At 46.2% G+C, this 22,244-nt stretch overlaps 1 protein-coding gene across 2 annotated transcripts in view; it reads right to left on the minus strand.

Annotated features, from left to right (window-relative positions):
- Window positions 1-5,869: 5,869 nt before the first annotated feature.
- Window positions 5,870-22,244, minus strand: part of ANTXR1 (ANTXR cell adhesion molecule 1) — a 155,151-nt gene continuing 138,776 nt past the window's right edge. For both annotated transcript variants that reach the window (XM_090051159.1, XM_090051158.1), the window contains exon 18: window positions 5,870-11,196. In XM_090051159.1, the coding sequence (XP_089907285.1) occupies window positions 10,924-11,196 (273 nt within the window). In that variant the 3' untranslated portion in view covers window positions 5,870-10,923. The remainder of the gene's footprint in view (window positions 11,197-22,244) is intronic.

The raw sequence follows: 22,244 nt of genomic DNA on the forward strand, positions 1-22,244 counted from the left end.
AGGAAAAATTCTCACTAGGACAGTAAAACACTGGAACAGGTTACCCAGAGAGGTTGTGGACTCTCTATCCTTGGAGGTTTTTAAGACCCGGGTTGACAAAGCTTTGGCTGGGAGGATCCAGCTGGGGCTCGTCCTGCTTTGAGCAAGCAGTTGGACTAGATGTGACCTCTGGAGGTCCCTGCCAACCCGCATTTTCTATGGTTCTGAGACAAGTAAAGACAAAGGAAAACAGACAGACACTTACACTCAACTCCCAACTCCACCACTTCTTACCCATTTCATCTTGGGCAAGTTACTTGAGCTTCCCCATGCCTCAGTTGCTCCATTTAAAACCTGGCTAATGACAGCACAGTGTCAGGGTTTTCACGGAGGCCGGCCCCAGCAGCGCTGGCAGGGCACACGGCTGGGCAGGGAGCTGCTCTGGGGCTGCGAACTTGCAGTGGTGACAGTGTGGTCCAGAGCTGGGGCAGAGCTGGGATCCACTGCCTGCACGCCTTGCCAGGGGTGTGCGGGTTGTGAATCACGTGGACTGGACTTTGCCCACCCCGATCTAGGGGCTTTCCAATTTTCATGGTAGATAAAGGAATGAGGATTGTGTTCGTCAGGCCAGGCTTTTCAGTTGATATTTCACACATACATATGCACACATACGTACACTTTTATGGTCTCTCCAGAAAGGACACATCCTAAAAATGTTCTGCACCTCAAATTCAGATCAGATAAGTTTGGGGCACACGGACATTCATAAATTCTCCTCTGAGGCCTGCCTGCTGGCCACCAGCACAAAAGCTGCCCCATTCATGTAGTGCTGGCTCCCTGTTCTTTTTCCTGCTGCTACATCCCATCAAAGGCAGCTAAAAATACATTCAATACTTTCCAAATATTTTTCTGCCTCTATGGTTGCTGTAGTTACCAGAGACATTATGCCATTCGGACCGAGAGCCTGAGACAGCTCCCACAGGGCTGAAGAAAGGTCTGTAAGACGGCGTCCTGCTGTGCAGCTGTGGATTTCTACGCCGAGAGTATCAGAGCATCCTTGTTTTTCCAAGTGGGCATTAACCCCACCATCCAGCCCCCGCAAGGCCCTGACCCTGCACAGAACTCTTCCCTTGTTTCACAGACACAAGCAACTGTTTGAGCACTAGCCCTCAGGGGCCACCGGTTCATTTATTTTAAATAATATAAAGGACACCTAATTGAGGCGGCGCATGCCTGAACCCTCCACCACAGTAAGTGCAATGAAATCCCAACAGCATTCAAACAATAAGAGCGAAGTTCCTATAGTGCAAAGAGCCAGTGGCAGGCAGCTCACAAAAACCTTGGGAAACAACACTGAGAAACTCTTTGCCGGAGAAACATGTTCAGATCTGTTCTATGCAGACTGAATGTGTTTTAATTTTAACCTAATGCCATCAATTCTAGAGCCAAAAAGTTACAAATTCCCATTTTCCCACTGTTTTCCTTTCTGTTACTCTTATACGGTTGCCTTAAACTTGGGGCTCGTCTATAGGGAGGAAGAAATTGCCCTAGTAATAGCACAACTGTGCCAGTCTGCTCCACCACAAGCCAGTTAGATTGACACAGCTATCGCAGCCACCGACATCAGGATAAAGGAATGCAAACATACCAGGCTATTTCTGTGCAGCTTTTTGCTTTCCCAGGGAATCTCCACCAACTAGGGATTAAAATAATAGCTCCCTGCTTCTCCCACGCCATCTCTCTTCTTGACCGGCTGCTTTAATGCACTGAAGCAACTCAAAAAATACACTAGTACTAAACCTGCTGACACCATGAATTTGCAAGCATCTCGTGCAACTTGCAAAGCAACCTCAGCTCACAGGAACAGGCCTATAGATCACAGATTATAGATTCATAGAAACGTAGGCCTGGAAGGGACTTCAGGAAGTCATCCAGTTCAACCCCTTGCATTGAGGCAGGATCATCCCCATCCAAGCCATCCTAGACTTGAGCACTTTGTCTAATCCAGGGGTTGGCAGTATTTTGGCTGGAGTGCCTAAAACACCCCAACCTCAACCTACACCTTGACTTGGCGTGCTAGGGGTAGATGGTGGGGGAGCCATGAGGGGCCTGACCCTTGTTGCTGGTGGCAAGTGCATGTTCGCCTCTGAGCGGACAGCATGGGAGGGACCAGGGTTGCACCACCTCGGGCTCTTCCTTGCCACATGCCCCGAGGCACGCGTGCAGCATGAAACCTGGGCTGCTTGCAGCGGTCGGTGGACAAGCTGCAAACAGCTGCACCAGGATCCGGAGCCCCAGCCCAGATCCGTGGCTGGTGATGGCTACACATGGACCTCAGGGCGCACAGCAGCGAAGGGGCCAGGGCAGCAAAACCCTGGCTCCTCCACCATTGTCCGCCCAGAGACATGTGTCCACCTGCCACCAGCAATGAGCTGGGCCAGTGCAGCAGTTTGCAGCTCTCTAGCCACCTGCCACAGCCAGCCCAAGCCCTGGGCCGGCCCCTGCTGCCAGCCATGGAGCCTGGTGCAGCTCAGAGCAGGGCTGGCAGCCCCGCTGCCTACTGTGAACAGCCCAGGCTCTCTGGCTGGCAGCAGCTGTCCACAGGCTTTGCCGGCTGTGGCATGCTGAGCAAAATAGCCTCATGTGCCATCCTCTGGCACGTGCGCCAGGGGTTCCTAACCCCTGGTCTAATTTAATCTTAAGAACTTCAGGAACAAAACTCCACAAACATAACGCACAAAACATCAGATACACCTTTAACTTGCAACAGATAAAGCAGGGGAATGTCTAGGTCACAGGAAGCACAGAAGTTTTAAATGCAGATATAGTATAATACAGAAACCTCTTGCCCTGTTATGACTTAAAATTATACCACTTGCTAGGTTCACTTCCCCATACTCCCCTTAACTCCTGTATGCTTCACTTTCTGCATCCATAAAATGGGAATGATAAATTAGTTCCCAGAGATGCATTGGGGATTAATTCTTGCTTAGCTCACCAGACCTTACCCACACCAGTCTAGGGCAGTAAAATTTGTACTGCAGATTCATACCCCACACACCACTTTTCTTTAACGTTACCGGAAAAACGTCAGTCTTACAACAGATCCTTGAACCGAGATGTTTCTCAGACACAGATCTTTTGGGCAAGATCCAGACCTAACAACTGTAACCTTTACAGGCTGACAACATGGGCTTTCAGTTATGCCACTGCACTCTTTAAAACAATGCAAAAATGATTGCCCTCCGCAGGAAGGGGTGACCCCACATTTTCAAAGCCATTCATTTATCCAATGGACTTTCTTTGACATTTGTTGCCACTCCATGTCCAACTTACTACTTTCTCACACATTTTGCAAATGTGTTTCTTTCAAAAGCATATTATTCTTATGATTTAGACTTCGTACAAGTTCAAGCATCTCAGCGGAGGTTAGAAGACAAGACACACCATAGCTTTTAAATCCATTTTGACTTTCTCCAGATATTCTTACTGAAAAACAGTGTATGATTTCGACATCTGTCTTGGCTTGAGCTGTGTTAGAGTTCTGGAAATTAATCCCGGTTTGTTTGGGGTTTTTTACTGCCCAGCGTACAATTCACCATCTCCAAAAGATTAGAGAGACCTTCAAAAGGTTTTGAAGGAGCGAATGACACTGATAAACAAAGGCAACCCTTGCAGTTATGCCCCAAAGCACAAATCCCTTCTGGCATTTAAACAGAAGACTTAAATCAAGCAGCTCTGTAAGCAATCTGCGTGTTAAGAAAAGCATAAACAGCTCTTATTCTCCAGAAAAGGAGGCTGGTACAGGATTAAGAATGACTTCTTCTCATACTTCCCTATAAAGCAGTCCTATGATATTACAATCAGGACACCAGCCCCCAAGTCTACTCTAAAACACACTTTTCACTGATTTCTTTGCACTATGTTCAGTGAGCTGCACCTCAAGATTTATGGGATTTTAATTGGTTTATATACACTATAACTTTCAAAGTAGCTGCTAACAGGAATTCATAATGGCTGCATCAAATACCATAAAGCATCAGACTACCCAATTTGTTCAGGGCAGGGGGTCGGACTCAGTCATCCAGCAGATCCCTTCTGATCCTAAAATCTATTAAGTCTACCATGAGACACAAAGCTTTCAGGACCCTGTAAGCCTTGGCGAACCAGCCTCCTTTTCCTGCTACCTATAAATCATATTTAGAGAAAACCTGAATGGGACTTACAGTTCAGCTTTTCTTCTGATTGCTGCGGTTTGCCAGCCTCTTCATTTCATCCCCAGGCACGGCTTAGGAAAACGTTTTCTCTCCAGGAGAGCGTTTGTGACCTCATTCACTTGCTTTCCAGCACCTGAGGCCTACTGCTTTGCTAGCACCTAGCCAAAACGTAAAGCTTTTCCAGAAGTAAGTTAGGAATTTCCTCATGCTGGCCAGTACTGTTGCGGCCAGAGAAAAAATAGTTGCTTCCCTCCTTATGAGAAATGTAATCACTTTGTTGAATTAAAAAAATCGTGGTTCGTTTCTCGGGAGGTGGAAAAAAACTTTCAGCTACAGACACACTTTATTAGCAACACAAAAGATATATATTTGCAAATAGGGTCAGAGGGAGAAGACAAAAGATCAAATCCCTCTGCCCCCGAGCACAATCATTAGCAGGCTTTTATCCCCCCTCTCCTGACCACGTGTGTAGAAGGAGGAATTTTTACAACTCATTTCCGGTTCATACAAACATATATGTAAACATGTCGCTTCATACGTCCCATGTGCATTATAATTAACTACTTAAGTATGCGGGGCGGGTAGGCTTAATATGCATTAGGCTATCACGCGTGCATGGATGGAACCCAAGGTTACTCAAGGTTCAACCTGAAGGCAAAAATGGCATTTGCTCTTATCTTAGCCTTAGGAATGTGGGGTCATGAAAGAAAGTGTGATTTAGTGTAACGAAGAGATAGTAAATTTGCAGGACAGAGAGGGAGTGATACCTTAGTACAAAGGGCCTTTGGTGGTTTTTCCCTTCAATTTCCAAACCCCCCCCTTCCCTCTCCCATTAAGGAGACAAGGAGGGGTAGCAGCTGTGTTTTTTTTTTTCCTAAATCTGCTATTGATAATGCATTTTTAATAATATTTCTAACAACTTCTCCCTAGCTGCAGGCAGAAGCTAACTACAGCTGCAGCTAACTGGGACACAGGTGAGCGGTCAGCAGCTATAAAGAAGCTGGTTAGAGCGAAGCTGATTCCTAAAAGGCCCGTGTTACTCTGAGTTCATTTGGAAATGCTGCCTGTTTCTAAGCTGGTGTAACGTTATGCTTGGCTTCAGAGCTAGAGCTTTGGAGGACACAAGCTGTGGTCTAGAGACAAGGATCGGAGGACTTACTGAGACAGTGCAGGTCTTTCTCCCTTGTTGCACCTTTCCTGCTAGCTTCTCTGGAGCTCTAGCTAGATGTGCATATTTTCTCACTCTCCACTAGTGTGTCACTCGGTCTGGGTGCAGTGATGAAACAAAGAAAACAGAGTTTAAACCAAATGGTCTTATTCGGAGCGTGAAGTAAAAACAGCTTCTAACAAATGCAGTCCAACGCTAAGTGTTGGCAGTCATTGTCCTTGCGTGGAACAGCTGTGTTAGACGATTGGGAGAGCAGGGTTTCGTTGCAGTGACCTGAAGTCATCCTTCCTTGGCAGAGTTTGGGGCAGCAGGGAAGGTAGAGCAAACTCTTGCTGGCTTGCATAGCATTTAAATAAAAATCATGTCATTTAATTAATATTCTAGGTTTGAAACCAGAACAACCTGTCTTTCCAAATTGATTGAAGGCAGTATGCCAGAGACTTCCTCCCCCTTGTCTTGGGTCCTGTTTCCCTTGTGTACCCAATAAAATGTGTGGGAACAGACATGACTTGATGTAGTTCTTTAATAATAACTTCAAGATCAGCAAGAGTAATGATTGAATGTAACAAATGACACATGCAACAAACAAAGTGGAACATCATTACATAGCATAGGTTGAACTAGCAAAACCAAAGTCCAGATTAAAACACAAGGAGCCTTTGCTTTCTACTGTAGCATCGGCACAAGTAAATACAAGGTTCTTGATGTTAGGCCCTCAGACCCTGCCAGAGTTCTCCACAAATTCAGACCTTTCTTCCCTCCTCCCTGCAATCAAAGCAATGACAGACAGTGCTCAGGCACAAGAGCAGAGCAGAGAGAGTATGCTGAAGACCACCATGGCTAATTTTAACAACAGCTTCAGATTAAAGCCTGCAGCAACTTGGAACTTGAAGCAGTTCCTTAATTGTCTTGATCCTTGCCATATCCTGCTGCTTATTCATTCAAGGCTCCATGATGCAGGTGAACAGAGCTGTGCATATAAAAATATATTCCATGAAGTAAGAACAATGTGAGTCCATGATCAGAGTGACCTTCTGTAGCTGTAACCGTTATTCCTATCAAGACCTATTCTGCCACTTCTGTATTTGTGCATGTGCAGGTTGTAAAAACTGTATATAAACAAGACCCTACTTCCTTGCTGAAAAGGCAGAGTAGAACTCCTTCCTGTTTGTTTTTTGCAGCGAACATTTGCGAACAGTAGTCCATGCAATGTGTTCACAGGAAAGTTTTTATAGGGATAAAATACATAGGGTACCATACCTCTGTATTCAGTACACCAGCTAATTCAACCTGGTTTACATAGCATTAATTGTTAGTGGAAGTTGGTTTAAAATTTAGGCCAAAATGCTGTTGCTAAATGGGCATTTGAACACCTAAGGATGCAAAAGAGTTTTCAGAAGAGCTGAGCACTTGCCACTTCCCCTGGTTTCAATGAAGTTTGCGGGGGCTCAGGCCACTTTTACTGAAGGTTTTAAATGCAGAACTCAGAGCCTAACTCTGGGTAGACAAAGTCTTGACTGTAGTGGGGCTGACCTTCAGCTGATGAAAACTGCCATAACTTGGTTGAAGGCACTGGAGATAGGCCACTTGACACCAGCTAAGGAGCTGAGGCATTGCCCTTCATTTCTGTTCAGATTCTAGCTTTGGCACAGGGTCCTACATATTGCTGCTCCCCCAGATATTTATTTCTCTCCCTCTCCCTACTAGTGCAAAAAAATTATAACAAGTGCAACTAAAAACTTGCATCTACATGCCCAGAACTTTCATGCATTTGTATGTTTGCAAAGACTTTGCAGTCTGACTACTGCATGGCACTCAGTCACTTCTGCAGCAAGCCCATTATTTCTAACTGAGCTAAAGCATAGCCTTTGGGAAGGTGAGCAGTCTTGATTTAAGCACTCCTAGAGATGCATACATCTACTCCAACTCTGAGTAAGCTGCTGATGGCCCTCTTTGCTTCACTTTGGGTATTACTTTTAAGCTGAATTTGTCTCACTTCGGCTTCCCACCACTGCTTTGTGCTCTGTCTCCATTCTAAAGAGCTGCCTTGGCCAAAAATAATTTCCCCTTTCAATAATTTCTGTTCAGCACACTGTGCTTTAAGTTGGTCTGTCTTGGCTGATATGATATAAATAGGGATGGTCCTGCTTTGAGCAGGGGGTTGGACTAGATGACCTCCTGAAGTCCCTTCCAACCCTCATTTTTTATGCTTCTATGAAAGGTAAGGCCACATACTGGCTGGAGTGTGCACCTGCACAGGACGGTGTACCAGCTATTGTGCACTAGCTGAAAGCCATGCTATGAGTGCACGCTTGCATTTGGTTCGTGCCACAGACCCTTTATTATATATACCCGCTGCAACTCCTGTACCCGTGGGCCTGACTCATCTATGGATATAAATCTGTAGTGAGAATCAGACCATCTGTGTCTCATGGATTTCAGTTTTGCCCCTGCCTATCATAAGACACACATGGTCTGATTCTCACTACAGTGAGGAAGGCAGTCTCTATCTGCAAATATCTGCTCTGGTTTTGCTGAGGAAGTCAATCAGAGTCCACTGAAAACAAGTAACTAAAATTACCAATGGGTCCCCTGATTCTGTGCCTAGTTACTAACCTGTACACAGGAACACAGGCATCTGGTTATCGTGTGCTGCCTACACATGCCCATTGCCCTATGGCGATATACCACTGTGGATCTGTCCGTATAATATCTATATGATGGATCAAGGGGAGTATAAAGCCTTTGGTCCTTGTGATTCAATTAATGCTATGTAAGAGGCACTCGTCGCTACAGGAAATATTTGTACAGTTATAAAAGCAATACAACCATAAAGACAAAAATACGACAAGCACAGCTTGATACAAATACATGCCATGAAATATCATTGGCTTTATAATAATTTACTACAACTTGAAAAATGTTCTTTTATCCACACTGGATCGGAAATGCTTCCATCTAATGTATGGTAAGCATGCAATAACAATATATACAACACAAATTTGGAGTTTGCTTTCTTTTGCTCATGAGAAGGATTGTAGAATAGGGGCACTTAGAAATTATTCACTTTTCTGGCCTGATCTAAGTGTTCTGTTGCTCTTTTTTTTTTTGGTCTCCTCTCTTAAGTTAGTGTAAAACATTTCATTTGTGCAGGAATCTGCAAGCAACATATCCCTAGTCATAGAATATAAACACTTCCATTTTTACCCCAAGCAGTTGTTCAGATTCACAGGGTAACTGATCCTGAAAAATGTTCTTGCTTCAGTGTGGTGGAAACCCCCCCAAAAACAAAACAATTTTCTTTTCTAACTTTTTCAAACTTTTGAAGCTCTCTTAAGAGAACCATCGAGCGATCCCATTATTACATACTTCCCAGGTATTGCGCACCAAGCCAAACACCTATTTAACTAGATCCTGTCCATCATAAGCAGGAGTCCAACCAAACCTTTCTCAGAACTGTAAAAGCTTTATGGTCCCAAAAGCCATCCGCCTGAACTGATCACAGCCTGTATCAGACACATTCTGGCCTAATAAGTATTGAAGCTGATGCTTTTGCTCTGAAGTGGTACTGCTCTGTGCTGCCTGCAGACAGAACAACTATGCTGATGGGGAAATCAGCCCCTTTTCAAAATAGGCAGCCAGAGATTTCAGTACTGTTTGTTCCTGCTGTATGAAGTTATTGGTTTCAGATGGCAGGAGATATGCTGACCTACAGCTAGGTAAGGTTGGTAAATACTGACTGGTATTTGAGGCTATTAAGTAAAAGGACCCCAGTTCATTTCCCAGCTGGGTCTTTACCTTGAAATCAGGTCTGTTCCTCTTTATTTTATTGTTTGCAAGGAAAAGCTAGAATTAATATTTCGAACAGCACTGGAGTAATGACTTGGCAAAGCATATCTTTATCTGGTAAAAAAAACAAAACAAAGTATTTTATACGAGTATGAAAACCCTTAGATATTCATAGAACTGTACGTACAAAGTTGATTTATTTCTTAAGACTTCGCTGTTTCCATGGCGAAAGTTGTTTAATGAGAACTGATGATAAAAGTAAACTGGGGAGGTGGAGGTTTGACTTCCATGCTGAATGACCTCTTCTTTTCCTAGTACTGTGTTACAAAGGCACTTACTCAGAAGGTTTGCTATTGGTTAAAACAGGTGCATATGCAGTATCAGAGACCACATTTAGATCCCATTAAGAAAGGGAGAAAGCATAAAGAAATGCAGCCAGTGCATTTCTGGGAAAACCAATTCCTGTCTCAAACATCTTGTGCATGATCTGGCCTCAGTCAAGACTGATAATGGAAGTGATACCATTGGGAGGTAATGAATAGGGTGCAGAGCGACACTTGTTCCCTCATACAAAGAGTTTGGAAGGGATCCGCAACTTAGGAAAGGACAGGAAAACGAAAACTGATGCAAAAAAACGGGGTGTGCAGAGGAATGCAAATTTACAAGGGGAAAAAAAGCATCAGTGAGATGAGGTGACACTGACAATAACACCACCATTTAAGAAGCCTCAGGGAACTGTAGGGTTTTTTAACCATTATAACCAACCACTTGTTACACCTTCAGAAATTTTGAAAACCTTCCTCTTAAAATGAAAGATATCATTGAAATGCATTACAGTACTGATCTGTGCAGCTAGTTGGATGGGCACAGTGATCCTCCACATAATGCAAGCATTTCTTACTAATTTATCTTCCACAGGTTCCTCAGCTCTACAATCTCCTGATTCCTAGAGTCTCCTCCTGCCTGCTGAGCTCTCTGAAGGCTGGTCCTTCATCAACTCATCATCTTCAGAAGAAGGCTGAAACCTCTAGATTTCTTGATTAAAAAAAAAGATTACACAGCATTCATTTCCTTAGCAATGTTTCAGGTGTCTTCACTTGCACTGCCTCATAACCACATACCCAAATCCCATACACCTAGTCCAATGCCCTCCCACACACTGAAGGAGGATAACTTCCTTCCTTCTCTCATACATGGTCCATTGGGATGGCTGCTTGTTCACGTTCACAAAAACAGTTCATGGGCTCATAGGTAGGTCATCACTGTTGCCTGCATGCTGCTGGGTGTGGGTGAGAAAGGATCAGCTTTCCATGGGAATGCGAAGCAGTTCACGCCATGTTTGCAAAGTAGCCAGTTGAGATGTCCATACATGTGGGAGCCTTTTGGTGACACCTGTGGAGGATGGCTGAGTGGTCCACGGGTTTTCTGAGAGCTTACTCTTACTTCTGAGGTTGCTCTAGGAAGCCAGCGAGGGCCAGGGGGAGGGAAAGGTTCCTGCTGAAGTGAATGCTAGTGATTCAGGTTCCTGCAGTGGCTTCCATTTTGGCAGCCCCTCAGCTTCCTCTCTGGGATGGTTTGGTGTCACTGATGCCTCAGGGATTTCTTTTGGTGTGTTTTTTTTAAATGGCTAAGAAGTCTTGTGTTTTGTGGTCACCCATTTCAGAATATTAAGGCCTCCTGAACCCCTCTTCCCCAAAGACAGGTTGGTTACAGTACAGCTGAAAGGGCCTCCCGGATGCTTCTGCAAGAGATGGGGGCAAAGTGGACCCCCTAGATGGAAGGGCGAGGGGGGGGCCTAGAAGGGGGAGGGGCTCGGTTAGGGGGTGGGGCTTGGGGAGGTGGGGGGAGGGGAGGCAGTGTAGAAGAGGGCGAGGGTGTGGGAGGTGTGGGTGAACTGGGAGGGGGTGGGGTGTAGACTGGGGCAGGGGATGGAGGGTTGTATATTGGGGCAGGGGGTGGAGAGGAGTGGGGGTAGGTGTTGTTGAGTGGATATTTCGGTGGGGCTTCTGTGTTCTTGACTCGGGTAAAATTGATGCAGCGGCCCTGAAAAGGAAAACAGAAAGGTTACTGATGGAGGCAAGGAGGCAGCAGTTGAGAACTGGCTGGAGGGCCGCACCCGGAGAGCGGTGGTGGACGGGTCATTTTCGACCTGGAGGGATGTGGACAGTGGGGTCTCCCAGGGTTCGGTCCTCGGGCCCGCACTGTTCAACATCTTCATCAGTGACTTGGACAGAGGGTAAAAAGCACCCTGTTCAAATTCGCAGATGACACTAAGATGTGGGGAGAAGTGGGCATGCTAGAAGGGAGGGACAGGCTGCAATTGGACCTAGACAGGTTACAAGGGTGGGCAGATGAGAACAGGATGGGATTCAACACAGACGACTGCAAGGTGCTGCACCTGGGGGAGGAACAACCGGCACCATACCTACAGGCCTGGAACTCCCTTCTCGTCAGTGCAGAGGCAGAAAAGGATCTTGGAGTCATCATTGACTCCAAGATGAACATGGGCTGGCAGTCAGGAAGGCCAACCACATCTTGTCATGCATCCACAGATGCATCTCGAGCAGGTCTAGGGAGGTGATCCTCCCCCTCTATGCGGCACTGGTCAGGCCGCAGCTGGAGTACTGCGTCCAGTTCTGGGCACCGCACTTCAGGAGGGATGTGGACAACATGGAGAGGGTCCAGAGGAGGCCACTCGCATGGTCAGGGGGCAGCGGGGCAGGCCCTACGAGGAGAGGCTAAGAGACCTGAACCTGTTCAGCCTCCACAAGAGAAGGCCGAGGGGGGATCTAGTGGCCTGTTATAAACTAGTCAGGGGGGATCAGCAGGTACTGGGGGAGTCCCTGTTCCCTCGTGCACTGCCAGGAGTGACCAGGAATAACGGTCACAAGCTGGCAGAGGGCAGGTTCAGGCTAGATATCAGGAGGCGCTACTTCACAGTCAGGGCAGCTAGGGCCTGGAACCAACTTCCAAGAGAAGTGGTGCTGGCTCCTACCCTGGGGGTCTTTAAGACAAGGCTAGACAATCACCTTGCTGGGGTTGTTTGAACCTAGTACTCTTTCCTGCCATGGCAGGGGGTCGGACTTGATGATCCGCTCGGGTCCCTTCCGACCCGACCAACTATGAAACTATGAAGAACCACGTGAGTGGCAGCAACGGCCTCTCCACCTGCAAATCACCCATCTGCTTTTATTCTCCTAGGCGCAGAATTGGAGCTGAGGCCCCATTATGGGCCGGAGTTGAAGCGGCTGCTCTCAGACATCCAGAAAGCTGTTCCTAGAGTGAGCTTTGCATTAGCAAACGAAAGCGACTCATCATGGACAGACCAGCCCAGGTTCTCCATCTCCACGGAGCCTGGTATTGTGAGCAAGCCCACCAAACGCTCTCTATATACAGGATTCACTGATGCTATCCTGGTCTAAATTTGCCTGTTGCCAGTTCTGGCTCTCTCTTCCAACACTTAAGATCCTGTAAGGATGCATGAATGTCAGCCTGGACTGTTGCAACAAGATGGGCATGGCTGTTTCCATCACACAACCCTCCCCATGGCTGCAGAGTGCAGGCAAGACCTCAAGATGACCATGCATATTTGCTGATTTGGAAGTAAGTCTCTGGCTCTTGGAACTGCTATTCTTATGATCTGCTCAATCTATTTATGCAAGCTAGCCATTTGCAATGGTGTGAGCAGTGTCACCGCAGCCTCCCCATGCTCTCCAAGAACACAGATGTGGCCTTATTAAAATGCCACACATCACAGTGGCTTGTACCACACACAAGTGTATGATCTGAGGCACGCTGTTTACCAACACATACAAGGGATGGGAAATACAAGTGAGTGTGACTTCTCAGTGGCAGACCAATGACTCCCGTAACCATTCACCTGGTAACATAATCCAGAGGAGGGATAGATGTAGCCGTGAAAGGCAGATTTGACTGTCAGAGCTCTCTAAAATATATCTCCCCCACAGAGGCTGCACGCACAGATGGTAGTAGTGACGAGTGGCGAGTACCTGACTACACCATGTAGTCTGTGCCCTCTGAAGTCTCTCATGTTGGCACATGGAAGGCTAACTTCTCTCCTCAAGTGTCAGAAATTATTCTATCTACAGATCTGCCACAGGTCAAAATCAAACACACTTCTGCCCTGCTACTTCAAGACAGGGGAAGAGGAAATGAGCTGAAAGTGCAAGCCACACACCCAACAATATCACAGACTCCAAGCATTCAGAAATCATGAGTTGGTTCCCCTGACCCCCCAGCGTCAGGAAGTTCACTTAACAAGCATGAGCTACAGACATTTGGGAGTGCTTTTATTTGCCTTCTGGTTTCTGACCCTTCAGGATACACTCAGGTCATGTTTTCAAGCTGATTTCTGCAAGCAAGAGAGCTAGAAACCCAACCCTTTGTCCTCAAGTGAAAGATGAGAATGTCATGTAATCCCCTAACTCCAGGAGCTGGGGTGGTAAGTAACCCAGCAAGTTTTGTGAAACTCATGATAAAATCATGCCAGTTGGTAACAATGGTTCCCGAGCTCCAGGGTTACAATGCTGGCTCAAAATTTTACCAGTGTCCCTTTCTTTTCTAACTGGCTGATCCAAAAACCCAGAGCTAAATCCCCAATGCGCTTGAAATCCAAATTGTGCATCTTTTCAGCCTGTTATATCCTACTCCATTTCCCAATGACATTGGGGTGGGATTCTTCCGCAGGCTAGTTTATTTATGCAAGCAAATACATTCCTTGAAATTCATTAAAGCTTCATTAAAATGTTCCAATTCTGTGTGAAGCCCCCGACTTCTGTTCAATCTCTTTTTTCAGTTCTGTGGTGCTAAGTTACAGTTTGTTGCACAGATTAAACAAAACCTTTGCTCTCTGAGCTTCTTAGCTTCTTCTCAAAACATCCCACCTGTGGAAGAGCCCACAATACATACTCATGTGTCACAATTGGTCTGATTGTGCTACAGGCTCCTTCTTCCAAATATGAAATCAGACAGAGTTGCTCGGGAGAATTTCCAAGTGTGTATTTCGTTTCCAGATGTGGCTATTTGTGTGCAGGATGCAGAAGGGAGGCTGTGACTTTATGCTGTTTGTTCTCCTCTTTCCTTGTTCAGAGTAAGCTTTGGCTTGGGGGAGGAAAGAAGATGCCAAACAATGTGGGCTCCATGCAGACTGGAGCAGTTCCAACACACAGACATGCAGAAGGATACGGGGTAACTACACAACGAGCTCTGAATCTCCTGTGTACAACTGGGTACCACTGAGGAATCCAGACAATTATAGCATCGCATGAAGTTCTGTTACCTTGAGAACAGATTCCCAAGGTACTCGAGTAAGTACCAGTCCCTGCGTCCTGGCTCCTAGACAACACTGTTTACCAAACCCACACTCAAAGCCAGGTGGCAGATTTGCTTCTCATCTCCCACCATGCCAGCCACTTTGCTTATCACCTGATCTGTGAATGTACTGAGCAGCTGCAGATCCTAATAAAGTTGGTGGCCCTCCTTTGCCATACCTGCATCATTAACACCAAGCCAAGGTGCCTGTGAATATTCACAGAAGAAGTTGGTGCATACAACCAAGGGGAGGAGAGGGTGCCTGGCACTCTTAGAAATCAGGCCAGAGGCTTTTATTCATTGTAGCTGTTTGATTCATTGGATTGGCATAGGCAGCCAGCCAATCCATCACCTCTTTCTGCCGCTGGGTTTATTTTTTTAATCCCCCCATCTTCTTGTGGGTAGCTCAGTATATATGGACAGGCCCATCAGAAGTCCCATCTCCACTCCACTGTGGCTCTGAGGGCAGTGCTGGTAAATGGCAGAAAGGCTCAGAGACAGGCTATGACTGGGATGGAAGGGAGGTGGGGAGGGATGAATTTGCAAGCAGCTTCAGACAGCTTCTGGCCAAGTGCTCTGCCAATAACATCATCACACTTGGCGAATATTAAGAAACATCTGTCTGAGCTTTAGACAGTCCGTAAAAGAAAGTGGATTCCTCTCTCAGGTTAATAAACTATTCAATGCAGCCACTGCTGAGGACTGTATTTTGTATAAGCAAGGGAAACAAAGAATTCAGTAGCAATAGTGTGACCATCTCTAGCGCACATCTAGGACCTCTTCTAAACTCTGCATCAGCTCCAGTGACTCTTCAGGGTCTGGCTGCCTGCGGGAGACTGCTGAAGTCTTGCAGGTCTTTTGTCAGAAACTCTGACTTCCCAATGACATCAGCTGTGCAATCTCTGTGCTCCACCTGAGTGGTGGATCCACGGATTGAGCTATCAGTGCATCTGTGAAGTAAGCAACTCCTACTAATGCAGCAGTGGGAATGCTGGCTCTCAGGTATTACACCTCTGTTTAGATTGGCATTACAACATTACAGTACCCCAGAGTCCTCATTCTCCACAGCCCTGTGCCATGCGGTATCTTTTGCACCAGTGTCAAACACCGCTGTTCTGACTCAAGGGCATTTTCCTCTCATTCTCTTGCTGGAGCAAGGGGAAAATACAGGCCGAAGATCTATCAGAGCTGGCCCAGATACAAGCATGTCTGGTGACCGACAGCAACATACTGCAGTCCCATTGCAAAGGGCTTATCTGCATCTCTTTTACTGGCCAACAAGGGGGCACCAGATGATAAAGCAATGGAAACATCTGAATTGAGCACGCAGCACCCTTACCTCAGTGTGTCCTTGGTCATATTTTCTTTGTGGGTTGGTGTCTCGGCTTTAACATTGCTTTAATGCACTTTGCTATGATTTTAAGTAAATACTGTGGGACAACCCTGCTGAGTGAGTGAAAGTCTGAACCCAAGATTAACCAATTTTATTCAGAAAAAATCCTTGGAAAATGTTTTCCTTGTGCTAGTTCCATCTCTTCAGCAATGTAATGTTGGCAGCTCCAGACTACTGCTGCCACGGCTTCTTGTTTTCTTTATTTATGCTGAGGTATTTATTAAAAAAGGAATCTAGGTCAGAAAATAAAAAGTTGCAACTGTTTTCCCTGAATTTGCTCTGGGTATTAACAGCAATGACGTTATGGGATTGTCAATGGGACTGGGACTCAGGCACGATCCACCTTGCGTTATGGAATAGGAAGTTCCTGGGACCTGATTTCCTTTGGATCAGCGAGGCCAGGAGCAGACTCAAGGCTGGCTGTAGCTGGCTGCATCATCTTGGAGGCCAGGCTGAGGAAAGAGTCCAGCCTCAGAGAGGCATTATTCCCCCCTACGTTCCTCCTTGCTCTTGAGGCTGGAGCACATAATTTGGCTATTGGCACCCTCCAGTAGGAGCTTATTTCTATCTCCATGATGCCTGCTGCTTTCCTGGAGGGTGCCTGGGATAAGGCAGCCAGCTACACACTGCCCCATATTCTGGCGAGGCTGTGAAAAGGCCCTCTAGCATTGAGCTGGCAAAGGAGAAGGATGGCTTTCAGGCCATCCCTGGGTCTGGTCCAGGCTGCACTGATCCAAAAGGTATCAGACCCCAGGACAGTTGCACTCCTTGGTACAATGTAGATTGGGCCTGAGTTCCAGCGGGATTGACAATAGTGGCCTGTTACATCCACTCCTGCACTCTGTATGTTGGGGGACATGGAAAGTGCTTTGGACTCCTGGGCTGAAATGCCAGAAATTAGAGGAAGACCCTCCCCAAAATATATGATAGGGCAAACGTGATTTTTAAAGGCTTTCTACTTTGGCCTAACTCTACCCTCTGTGAAGTTAGCCAATACTGAGCAGTTGTAAAAAACCCAGCCCACGTTTTCTTTCCTGGCACAGTTTGCTCTGGATACAAATGCTATGCCATATTGTCAAAATTGTCCCCAGTCATCATTTTTTGGATCCGAAGCCCATTTCTGATTTTTTACACCAATGTAAATATGGACTAATTCCAAGGACTTCAATAGACTTATTCTAGATTTGAACTGGCATTAGGGAGATCAATATGTCACTCCCAAGCTAGTATAACATCACCCTTACAACTGTAGAAGGAGCAGGAATAAGGCTGAGGAAGACTGTCAACACCTGTTGTAGTGTCATAGCTGAAACCCTATGCCAGTACTGAACAGAGCATGCTGGTCATCTCAAACATGCGGCTTCTGCCATTGCATGGTGAAGCAATCAGAGTTGACTTTGCTATTAGTCAACAAATGCTAAACACCCACATGTGGTCCTTTTCACTGTGACAGTTAATAACTCTTTTTATTTGCACTCCATGAAGCTGTGTAAATGCCTGTTATTTCAGAGAGGCAGCATGTCCAAGGGCTTCAGCACAGAATTGAGAGTTAGCAACTAACTCCAGAGTTTTAATCCCACAACTCATCTGGGCCAGAAACTCATTACCCAACTTTAGACCCCTCTTTAGGCCTGATCATTATTCTGCTCAAGGACTCTGGAGCATTTACGTGGCACCCATCTTGCCCTTGCATCAGCCATATGGAGTGTAAGACTCTCTCACAAGTCTTTTCACAGATTTCATAGACATTCGGCTGGAAGGGACCTCAGAAGATCATCAAGTCCAGCCCCCTGCCTGAAGGGCAGGAAGTCAGCTGGGGTTGTAGGATCCCAGCAAGATAAGCATCCAATTTGCTCTTGAAGGTGTTCAATGTAGGTGATAGAACCACTTCCAATGGCAGGCTGTTCCAGATCTTGGGGGCTTGGACAGTAAAGAAATTCTTCCTTATGTCCAGCCTGAAACGGCCTTATAGTAGTTTATGACCGTTCGACCTTGTCCTCCCCGGGGCGCTCTGGTGAACAAACATTCCCCCAGATCCTGGTGGTCACCCCTGATAAACTTATAGGTGGCCATCAGATCACCCCTGAGCCTGCGCTTTTGCAGGCTACAGAGCCCCATGGCTCTCAGCCTATTGTCGTAACGTCTGTTTTCCTGACCTCTGATCATGCACATGGCTCTCCTCTGGACTCTCTCAAGCTTCTCCACATCCTTTTTGAATTGTGGAGCCCAAAACTGGACACAGTACTCCAGCTGTGGCCTCACCAAGGCTGAGTACAAGGGGAGAATGACGTCCCGGGATCTGCTTGAGAAGCATCTATGGATGCAAACCAGCATTTTGGTCGCTCTACTAGCTGCAGCATCGCACTGCAGGCTCATGTTCATCTTGTGGTCAATGATGACCCCCAAGTCTCTTTCTTCCGTAGTGTTAGCCAGCATAGCACTGCCGAGCCTATAAGGATGCTGCAGGTTTTTTTTCCCCAAGGTGGAGAACCTTGCATTTTTCAGTGTTAAACACCATCAGATTCTCATCCGCCCATTTGCTGAGCCTGTCCAGGTCAGCATGGATCACCCGCCTGTCTTCTGGCGTGGATGCTTTGCCCCAAAGTTTGGTGTCATTGGCGAACTTGGCCAGTCCACTCCTGACTCCAATGTCCGCATCATTAATGAAGATGTTGAACAAAATGGGTCCAAGGACAGAGCCTTGAGGGACCCCACTGGTCACAGGGCACCACGATGAGTGACTGCCATCAATTACTACCCTCTGGGTCCGTCCATGGAGCCAATTTCCCAGCCAGCGGATCATGATGGACCCAAGGCCACACTTGGCCAGTTTGGCCAAGAGGTGATCATGGGATACCAGATTAAAGGCTTTTTTGAAGTCAAGATATATGACATCAATCCCTTCTCCCTTGTCCGGGTGATAGGTCACCTGGTCGTAGAAGGAAATGAGATTGGTCAAGCAAGACCTACCTGCAGCAAACCCGTGCTGGCTATCACTTAGAATGTTGGCATCAGCCAGTCCATTAAGGATGGCCTCTTTAATAAACTTTTCTAAGATTTTCCCCGGGATAGAAGTCAGGCTAATGGGCCTATAGTTAGCTGGATCCACTTTCCTCCCTTTCTTGAAGATCGGCACCACATTGGCCTTCTTCCAGTCTTCGGGCACTACACCAGAGTGCCAGGAATTCTCAAAGATCCATGCCAGGGGCTGGGCTATGACGCTCACCAGCTCCTTGAGTACCCTGGGGTGTAGATTGTCAGGGCTGGCTGACTTGAAGGTATCCAGCTTCTCTTTCTCACCTACAAAATGGCTATGATCATGCCTTATTGGATTCAGGAAAAGGCTCCTATATTAAGCCTGGGATTTTGAAAGGAGCTAATAGAGTTGGACACTTCTTTACGCTCCGCTGAAATATTCAGCATTTTAAAAAAATGCTTTGTTGAATGCAGATGGGCTTAAACCATGCACTATATCACTTCGCTTTTCTTAGTTCCAAAGGAGATAAACTACTAAATATTTTTCCTATGCTGTAAAGGTGTAAAGCAGTAGGGAGCATTGTCTTCAGCTTTCTGAAGCTGCAGGGAGTGAACAGACTCAGCACAAAAAATGGAGAAACTGAGGCTTTTACATGCTTTCATTTTGTAGCACTGCAGCCATGGGATGTAGACTGATGCTTCTCAAATAACGAACAGGGGCAGGGCAAGCACCCAGGTTCTACTCTTAACATGACAATGAAAAAAACTTTGGTTTTACACAAAAGAAAAGGGAAAGGAGCAAGGTCAGCAGAATGTAGTCCCCTGCATGTGTGACACCAGCTGGAGGGAAAACAGCAACAGATGCTGATATCATTTACTCGTCAGACTCTGAGTGAGTTTGTAAGCTGCTCTTTCCGGTCTAAACAGCATTTCTAATTTTGCATAAAGACCAAGGATGATATGTATCTAGATCCACTATTCATTTTCTCATCCTATTAATGCAGGCACTAGAATGATAATTGATGCTGATCAGGTGAAGGAGCAACTTGTAAGGCTAGACGTCCATAAGTCCGCAGGCCCGGACGGATTGCACCCAAGAGTCTTGAAGGAGCATGGCCCTATGGCAAAGATATTTGAGAATTTGTGGTGCTTGGGTGAGCTTCCAGAAGACTGGAAAAGAGCCAGCGTGGTCCCAATCTTCAAAAAAAGGAAGGAAGGAAGATTCAGGAAACTATAGGCCAATCAGCCTGATGTCCATCCCTGGAAAGATACTTGAGAAACTCATCAAGGGATCCATCACCAACAAGCTAACGGAAGGCAACCTGCTGAATGCCAGCCAACGTGGCTTTGTCACTGGAAGGTCCTTCCTGACCAACCTTGTCACCTTCTATGACCAAGTGACACATTGCCTCGATAAGGGAGATGAGGTTGATGTCATATACCAGGATTTCAAGAAAGCCTTTGACTTGGTCTCCCCTGATGTCCTCATGGTTAAGCTGGGGAACTGCGGCCTCAACCCTCTCATGGTTCAATGGCTGGGGAAGTGGCTCCAGGATCAGACCCAATGAGTACTAGTTGATGGGAGTGAATCAACATGTCGCAAGGTGACCAGTGGAATCCCTCAGGGCTCAGTTCTCGGACCAGTTCTCTTCAACATCTTCATTATTTATCTGGATTTGGGTGTTAGATACGGACTGGTAAGGTTCACAGATGACACCAAAATATGAGGGAAGGCAGCCACACTAGAAGACAGACTGGGCATACAGACCAACCTGGACACCCTAGCAAAGTGGGTGGACCGAAACCTGACGGCATTTAATGTAGAGAAGTGCAGGGTGGTCCACCTTGGGAGGAATAACTAGCATCATACTTAAGACTCGGGGGTGCTACGCTCACTAGCACTGCAACTGAAAGAGACTTGGGGGTCCTGGTTGACCACAAGATGACATGAGCCTCCAATGCAATGCTGTGGCCAGCAAAGCTAACCAAACTCTGGGATGCATCCATCAATGCACCTCTAGAAAAACCAGGGACATCATCCTTCCACTTTACTCAACCTTGGTGAGGAGTACTGCATCCAGTTTTGGGCCCCTCACTTCAGGATGGATGCGGATAGGCTCGAGAGAGTCCAGAGAAGAGCCACCCGTATGATCAACGGCCAAGAGAGCAAGCCTTATGAGGAAAGGCTGAGGAACATGGGACTCTTCAGCCTGAAAAAGAAAAAGCTCAGGGGTGACTTGGTGGCAGCCTATAAGTATATAAGGGGAGTGGATCAGTATCTGGGAGAACAGTTGTTCACCAGGGCTCCCCAAAGAATAACAAGGTCCAATGGCCACAAACTCCTAGAAGGCCGATTTAGATTGAACATAAGGAAAAAATTCTTCACAGACAGTGTCCAGGGTCTGGAACAGACTCCTCCCAGAGGTGGTGCAAGCACCTACTCTGGACTCATTCAAAAGGTATTTGGATGTTTATCTTGCTGGGATCATTTTATCCCTGCAGACTTCCTGCCTCTGGCAGGGGGACTGGACTCAGTGATCTCATGAGGTCTCTTCCGGCCCCTAATGTCTATGAAATCACTTTATATTTCCAGGTGCCCTTCCCCTTGCATGGGCAAATCTTTTTCTTTCAGTACTAATCTCATCAGCATGGGATTATCCCTTCTGTAACTCACTTGATTGCACTGCAATTCCACCAGAGATGCATATGCATCTCATATACATTTGAACCAGTGACCACAACTAGATTTTCACAGTCAGTGAAATACAAACACTGTCCCAAGAAACAACTATTAATGAAATTTTGCATCTTTGTGCACTTTGAATTCAAGAGAGACCTGTGAGGTACAGATATAATCCTGCACAGAAAGGTCAACAAGAACTGGATGGTAGGAAAACAACGTGTAAGCCAATGCCACAGGGCAAACAGCACCTTTCACGGGGCGGCAGTATTCTGGAGCATTGATGGGCTAATTTCAGATATGGTATTGGAGCTTCTATGAAGATTATGCTATACTGGGCAGATATAAATCACCAGGTGAAAGGCTTATGCACAAAACACCCTGGCTATTTAATAATAGACATGAGTATGTGCATTTCTCGATTTCAGAAACCAGCAGCATTAAATTAATTCTCATGCTATTGAGTGATTTTATGGTCATGGAAAAATAAAATTCTAGCCAAAACCTCCTTTTGATTATGGTTACATCAGTCTAAACAAAGATTGATTCCATAGAAGTCCCAGTGAGTTATAAAGACAAGAATGTAGAACCGGCTGGAAATCTTTCAACAATTTTTTCTTTCCAAATGGAAAATATCCTTTTTGGAAAAACTGAAACATTATGGAAGTCATGTAGGTATTGATGAGATTTCGCTTCAAAGCACCCTTCTTC

The sequence above is a fragment of the Crocodylus siamensis genome, chromosome 6 (genome assembly GCF_052110815.1).
Source record: "Crocodylus siamensis isolate JL-2025a chromosome 6, ASM5211081v1, whole genome shotgun sequence".
Taxonomy (NCBI): domain Eukaryota; kingdom Metazoa; phylum Chordata; order Crocodylia; family Crocodylidae; genus Crocodylus; species Crocodylus siamensis.